At 48.8% G+C, this 7835-nt stretch overlaps 1 protein-coding gene across 5 annotated transcripts in view; it reads right to left on the bottom strand.

The window, feature by feature from the left end:
- kansl1l (KAT8 regulatory NSL complex subunit 1-like) overlaps positions 1–7413 on the bottom strand; it is a 44083-nt gene extending 36670 nt beyond the window's left edge. For all 5 annotated transcript variants that reach the window (XM_030081706.1, XM_030081705.1, XM_030081704.1 and 2 more), the window contains exons 1-2: positions 7213–7413; positions 5006–6027 (exon numbers count right to left, since the gene is read on the bottom strand). In XM_030081706.1, coding sequence (XP_029937566.1) covers positions 5006–5991 — 986 coding nt within the window. In that variant the 5' untranslated portion in view covers positions 5992–6027; positions 7213–7413. The remainder of the gene's footprint in view (positions 1–5005; positions 6028–7212) is intronic.
- Between the last annotated feature and the right edge of the window lie 422 nt (positions 7414–7835).

Genomic DNA, 7835 nt, shown 5'->3' on the forward strand with positions numbered 1-7835 from the left:
CTGTTTCCACATTCTGTGAAGGGGAACAATGACCTCTCCCCTCTCCAGCCTGTTAAAGCCTCCCCATGGAGATGAGCTGAAGGAGCGCCCAGCTTTGTTCCCGATGAGGAGAAACACTGAGACAAAAGGCAAGCTGACACTTCCAGGAGGCTGCCTGAACCTGGCCAAACAAATAAAGACACACACACACACACACACACACATGCACACACTCGCTCGCTCATAAAAAGGGCATTCCTGTTCCCAGTGCTAATAAAAATGTTCTGTTTTGTCACCGGCTGCTGTTTATTGGACAGATTCAGGAACCGCAGGGCCGACTCAATCCTCCTGCTGTCGCTTCTGCATTCATTTCATTTATTTCCTTCCATTAGCAGACACGAGTACACTCTTCATGCGTCAATCATTTTAATTATATAAACTATCTCCTCGCTAGGAAATAACCAGGACCGTGACGTGCAGCAGAACCAGAGCCCAGTGCGGAAGTGGAAACCAAAACTCAAAAATCAACAAACAAAACAAAACAAAACAAAAAAAACCCAGAGGAAAAAAAAATGATCTGGCTCATATTCTAACATTTTTGTTTGGTTATGGCTTATTTGTTTTTTGTTTTTTTTTATTTTGCTCACGTCATTCAGTAACTACACTGCAGAGAGAGACATGAAACCAAAGTGGGTAATGTAAAACAAAGTCGGGTTTGACAGAATATTTTGTGTTTTGTTTGCTGACGTGCCTAAATAACACACATTTACACACATTCTTGTGCGGCATCCAATCCAAACACTGGAGCAGAGCAGAAGCAGCTCAGGCTCAGGGCTGCGCAGTATCGATCACCTCTCCAATAATCGCACTGACAGCATCACCTCCATCAGATCAGAGGCGGCGCGCTGACAGGCTGAAGGCCTGACGGAGCCGCAGGTGTCGGTTTGAATCCGTCACTGAGCGCTGCGGTTTGGACCCGAGCCCACAGCTGTTCGGTCCACGCAGCGGGACGGGGGCGGCGTTCACCCGTCCTCACGCTGACGTCCTCGCATTCCAGAGCAGGACGTGTGTGTGTGTGTGTGTGTGTACACCGGGTAACACAATGGCACCGCGGGGGCAGAAAACCCCTGGTTGTCCATGCAGCCAGAGGGACTGATTACCAAACTGTGGCCTTTAAATGTCACACCAAGGACAGCAAGGACAGGAGGAGAGGGGAGGGCAAACAAAACGAGGGAAACTCCCCTTTCATAAATCACACAAATCAACATATTCTGCCTCTTCCCTCTGAACCTGTGGCACCTTTTGCTGTATTCTGACAATAAACTGGCTATGATATGGTATGGTACTGGGCGGGCGGGTTAATCAAGACCCTAAAGGTTCTAAAAACACCAAACATGCCATAAAAGACCAGCATGTTGGCTTTGATTATTTCACTTCACTTTAATCCTCCTGTTACCCTCTAATTTACTCAGACTCAGGTCAGTTGGGGTCAGTGGCTGATCCAGAAAATGATCTGAATAAATCAAAGCTCTTGTAGGAATCCTGCTTCTCCCTCCCAAACATCATATGAGCAGGTGTGGTGACGGTACTCCAGGTGTGTTATGTGACTACACAGTACTACAGGTGTTACTACAGATGTTGTTGTGTTACTACAGGTGTGGTTATGTCAGGTGAGGGTTTATATTATAAAGGTCATGTTCTAGTTCCTCAGTGTCCAAAACAACTGAAACAAATGTGTGTAAAATGTTCTTATTATTTCTTAGACGTTTTATTGAGCTAAAACAGCCTGGAGGTCAAATTTGCCCCCAGAGAAACACTGATGAGTACAAAATGTGTCCAGGACATTGATAACATATCATGCTAATTTCATGTTTACCCACTTGTCTTAATTAAATTGGAAGAAGTCATGAAATATGAAGCCAAAAATCTGACCTCCAAAGATAACAGGAGGGTTAAAGATACTGAAGAGGAAAATCCAAGTTCAAGGCGATAAAACTTCTGACAAGCCTCTTTCTAAACATGTTCTCTGGGAGGTGGAAATGTGCTTTCCCCTGCTTTATGAAGCTGACACCGTTCAGCTAAAACAGACTCATCTCTAAAGAAAAAAAAAAAAAAAAGACTTGTACGTACGGTGATTATCATAATTAACATTCTTATGTGGAATGTGCACAGCCTGTTGTGCAGTTTGACGCCGTCTCTCCTGGCTTGTCACCACCGCAAAAATAGCCTCGGTTATAATAAACCCTGCAAACACAACAACAACACACACACACACACACACACACACACGCACACATATTTCCCAGCTAAATATGAAGCTGCTCCAGTGCCTGAAGACTCGCAGCATCCTTTTCATCTCATCTGGGTCAATATTACTCGCCTTGAGCAAGGGCACAAGTACAGACTGCACGTACTGTACACACACACACACACACACACACACACACACACACACACACACACACACACCCTCTGAAAGCATTTCCCACTGGAAAGAGGAGGAGGCGGGGCAGGATGGCACAGAATGGCTGGCATGTCGGAGGCTTACTGGCAAGTCTGTGTTTATTTCCTGGCCTGTGGGTGCGTAAGGAGAGCTGGCGAGTCAGGCCCGGGCTGTTATGACTGCAGTGAGGAGTGTGTGTGTGTGTGTGTGTGTGTGTGTGTGTGTGTGTGTAATATGTCAGTGCACACATCCAAAAAAAAGAAAAAGAAAAACAGATATGTCACACTTTCCACAGCTGGGAGGAAAGCTCGGCCTTGTAAGCACCACCCGATAAACTCTGTCCTGCCAGATGAAACAAACGCCGAGTGTGACGAGCCTGACGCCGCAGCAGCTCCGAGGTCAGCTGATAGTCCCAAACTGTCATCACACACACTCATCCTCTCCATTTTTACACCCTCTTTGTTTTCCCCTCCCCCCGGCCACACACACCTGTGTTTCTGCTCGGAACAAACACCAGGCCAAAGGCTCCTGCTGCTGCTACGTCAGGCCCAACCTGGCAACCCGCCTCGCTCTCCAGCTGCTCTCTGGCTGCGTTCTGAGGCGCTGAGGAGAACGACGCAGAACCCGACTGATCCGCCCCGAGGTCACCAGCACAGAATGTGAGTCACGTGACCTCAGAGCCCTTTAAAGAGCACCGTGTTTATTTAGCTGGACGAGCCGAGAGACGGCCTCTTCAACAAAACTCTGAGCAACACACAGACAGACAGACAGGCAGGCAGGCAGACAGGCAGACAGACACACAGACAGGCAGGCAGACAGACAGACAGACAGACAGACACACAGACAGACAGACAGACAGACAGACAGGCAGACAGACACACAGACAGGCAGGCAGACAGACAGACAGACAGACAGACACACAGACAGACAGACAGACAGACACACAGACAGACAGACAGACAGACAGACAGACAGACAGGCAGACACACAGACACACAGACACACAGACAGACAGGCAGACAGACACACAGACAGACAGACAGACAGGCAGACAGACATCCTGAAGGCAGACAGACAGACAGGCAGGTGGACACAGACAGACAGACAGGCAGGCAGACAGGCAGACAGACAGACATCCTGAAGGCAGACAGACAGACAGACAGGCAGACAGACAGGCAGACAGGCAGACAGACAGGAAACAGGTGTTATGTTGTTTGTTTGTTTGTTTGTTTGTTTTAAAAGCTGCTTGTAAACATGAATAAACAATCCAGTCTTGCTCCAGCATCACGGCAGACAGATAACAGGTGGGCTGCTGTGTGTTTGTTTGTAAACAAACAACAGGTACATATCAGCAACTGTTTGTCAACAAGCGGGTTAGCTGTAAACAAATATTTGTAAACAACTATGTGATTTGTTAACAAGTCACTGTGATAGAATCTGCTATTTGCCAACATGTCTTTGTAAACAGATATGCTACCTGTAAACAAACAAGTGTTTGTAAACCTGTTTACGATGTAAACAGATGAAATGTTTGTTACTCTGGTGTTTGTAAACAAGCCGGTGCTCTGCCTGACTGACTGTCTCTGTGTTGTGTCCTGATGGTCTGTGTGTCTCTTCTTGGAGACAAATCACTTCCTGTTTTGGCGTTTCTGTCCCAGCTGCCTCGGCACCCCCCCCCACACACACACACACCCCCGCCCCACCTGTGTGGGTCGTCCAGCTGCACCGAGCGTCTCGTCTCCACAGGACAGGAAGCTGACTGAGCCTCATGTCTCAGGACAAGACGGCACATTCACCTTCTTCAGGGCTCAGACACAAACATCAGCCGACATGACAAGCGGCAAAACCAAAAACTGCTCCCAGACGGGACGGGCCGCCCATTTCTACAGTTTACAGTTTCTATTACAGATTGGCTTGTCAAGAGATGGCACTGGTTCAGTTCAGGTCGTTTCTTCCTAATTTAAATCTCCCAACAGTTCCTCACAGAGAGCTGAAAGGGGCTCTCGCTGGCGGTGAAGCAGGTCAGCACCAGAGAGCCTGCAGCTGTGGACAAATTGATTTTAGCCCTGTGGTTCTTATTAATCACAAGCAGCGCTGAATGCTCATTATTATAAATGTGTTTGCTGTAATTTCACATCATGCTCAAAAATAATTTATGTGCAAAAACAGTGGCGAAAGAAAAACATAGGAACAAAGAGCCTCATATTCAGTTAACAAACTTCCTAACAAACGTCCTCGCTCGACGACCACGGCAGCAGATTTGAACCACAAACACACATCTGACACCTTCAGGACACCCAGAGGGAGAACTGAATGTAAAATGTGCTTTATCAAACTTACATCTACATCTTTCATTGAATTTATTATAGCACAGGTTATAATAAGTGGCTATAATATTTTAAGAACTATGCATGAATAATATTTTTTAAATTAACATTTTTTTTTAAATCTCATGTAACACCTGCAGTACTCCAACACACCTCTAGGGGTATGCGTGGACGATTTTAGCACCCTTGGTGTTTAGAACCAATGAAACGCCACAATGCTGATGCAGATAAACCAGCCAGCCAGCTGACTGCTCACCTGGGGAAAGTCCTGGCTCGTCGACGGACGTGTTCCTCCTCGGGCTCCTCGTCTGAGCTGCTGCTGGCCGTGGCCTCAGAGTCCAGCGCCTCCTGCAGGCCACGCAGCGCCGCGCGCCCGCCGCAGCTGAACTCCCACAGCTCAGACAGCTCTTCCAGAGAGGGAAGGGGAGGCTGGGGGTCCGAGCTGCAGGACGATGCTCCTCCAGCTTGCAGCTGCCTCTTCAGGCCGTCCAGCTGCTGGCTGCAGTGCTGCAGGGTGTGCTGCCCCAGCAGAGCCCGCAGCCTCTTCTGCAGCCGCTCCGCCCGGCTCAGCAGCCCCGCCTGCCTGCACAGCCGCCGCTCCCCGGCCTCCTCCAGCAGGACCTCAGCTCCGGCTGGTTCAGACCGGTCAGAGTCTCCGCTGCCACCCTGACCGGCCTGTGTCTGAAGACGCCCTGCTTCCCCCTGGGTCAGTTTGGGTGGAGGTGTGAGGAGGGTGGCACGGCACCCGGGCTGAGGGTCCTCGTGAGGAAAAGGAGAAAGACTAGTAAGAGGAGGAGGGGATAGATGAGGCACATCACCGCCGTCTGGCCCACACAGCAGACCCGCCTCTGAGCCGCTGTGCTCCGGGACGGGGACTAAAAACATGTCTGGGACACCTGGGAGGCCCAAGGCCGCCTGATGGGACTCTCTCTGGCTCTTACTGAGCGATGGGAGGCTGAGGAGGGAGCCCGGATCAGGGAGGAGCAGCGCCTTACACTGGGCGTCCTGCGCGGCAATCGGGGAAAGGCCCGGGATTTCCGGGAGGCAGGAGTCCAAAAAGGGGAGCAAGGAGAGGCTCAGCCACATCTTCTGGAAGTAGTCGTCCTCCGTCATTTTGGCCTCAGGCTCCAGCTCCACGTTGAGCATCGCCCCGCCGTCCGAGTCCAGGCTGACGGAGGCCAGAGGCGAGGACAGGTGGATGCCATGGCCGTCCTTCAGGGTTTTGGTCAGGGCCGGGGCCATTTCCCCGCCTCAGCCGCTCAGCCTGCAGGCAGCGATCTGACGACAACACACTCTGTGATTAGTTAAGAGCAGTGCTCACACAATGAAGTGATTATTCAACGAGAAAATAAATTGATTAAAATGTTTGTGGTCAAATGGTTTTAGTAATTTATCAAATATCAAACTAAGATGTTAAGACTGTCTCCGTCATATCATGTTTTTTTTTTTTTTTGGCTGTTTGTCAGACTAAGAAAGCAAATTGGAGAATCACATTGGGCTCTGCTGTCTGCCCATGAGCATTTATCATTATTTCTGACACATTAAAGGCTAAACATTAATAAAAAAAATAATAACTGTAAAAGAAAACAGTCCCCCACTGACCCAATTAAACCTTATGAGAAACATGTGACCTTTACAGCAGTAAAAGTCCACTGTGTTGAGTCTGCTGATGATTTAAGAGTCATCAGTGACGCTGCAGTGATGTTTCCCTGGCTGAGACTGGGTTTGTGAGCAATAAGTAAAAGACCCATTATTATTCCCATTATTATTATTATTATTATTTTGGGAATGCCAGGTGTCAGATAGGGAGCAGTGCACCTCACCAGACAGGCAGGCGATAGGAATCCATTATCGGACAAGTCCCCTTTCTAACGTTTATTTCTCTCTTTCTGCAAAATCTGAGAGTCAGACCAGAAAAACTCCTTTGATCGGGTTTCCAGTCCACATGAGATGTTGTTGTGTGGTGGGGAAAAAAAAAAAAAAAAAACAAACATCTGATCTAACGAGATGCAGCAAAGTTACACGGCTTACTTCATCTCCCTTTAGCTCCTCGGCCTTATCTCAACATTAACGACGTCGGTAATGTTAGTCAGGATGTTTTAGCACATGAAGATTGTTAGCTGATAAAAAAAATAAAAATAAAAATAAAACGGTGAGGAAGCGATCGAGCGATTTGACACCGGAACACTAACCGACGTGAAGTATCGGTTTGTCCGATAATGGAACTGGGGACGGAGAGCACTGCGGGAGGGGAAGGAGACCAACAAACTGAGCTAGAGATCCACCATCATCCACACGATAAACAGCTGTATTTACAAGATTAACGGGATTATTACCGAAACTGGGATTTCGCCAGATTAGCAAAACCCTGTCCGGGCCGTTTCGTTGGCTCGTCCTCCGGTGATCGACTCGTGTTAGATATCGATCCATCGATTAAAGTCGATTTAAAGCGAAGCCACTCACCTGACCGGGATCCAACGCGGTGTCCGTTAACGTCAACCCGCTGCGTTTACTAACGTCTCTCCTCCAAATCTGACATCAAATCTTAGTTTTCCTCCGCTGGCCGGTGGAAAAGCCCTCCGAGGCGGTGAGGAGGCTGAGGCACAGCCGGACCCTGGGCTGGTTTAGCGGCAGATCGTCAGCAGAGACCCCGGACACACACACTGAGACAGGCGCTGAGGTGAAGGGACAGGATTTCTCCTTGGATGTCAACGGCTGCGGCTGCAGGGGGAGGGGCGGGGCCGGCCCCGTGACGCCTTCAGGGGCCCCGCCTCGGCTCCGACCTCAGAGCGCTCACAGCAGCACCGTCCGCACAACATACACTACTCACAAAAAGTTAGGGACATTTGGCTTTTGGGTGAAATTTATGGAAAATGTAAAAAGTTCACGCTACAGTGATATTATATCATGAAAGTAGGGCATTTAAGTAGAAGCATACACTGGTGATTTCCTCATCTCAAACAGTTTATTGAAACAAAAGCCAACAACAGTGGTGGGTATACCACAACAAAAAATGTCAGTGTCAATAACTTGTCATGTGCCCTTGAGCATCAATTACAGCTTGACCACGACGTCTCATGCTGTTC

The sequence above is a fragment of the Myripristis murdjan genome, chromosome 21 (assembly GCF_902150065.1).
Source record: "Myripristis murdjan chromosome 21, fMyrMur1.1, whole genome shotgun sequence".
Taxonomy (NCBI): domain Eukaryota; kingdom Metazoa; phylum Chordata; class Actinopteri; order Holocentriformes; family Holocentridae; genus Myripristis; species Myripristis murdjan.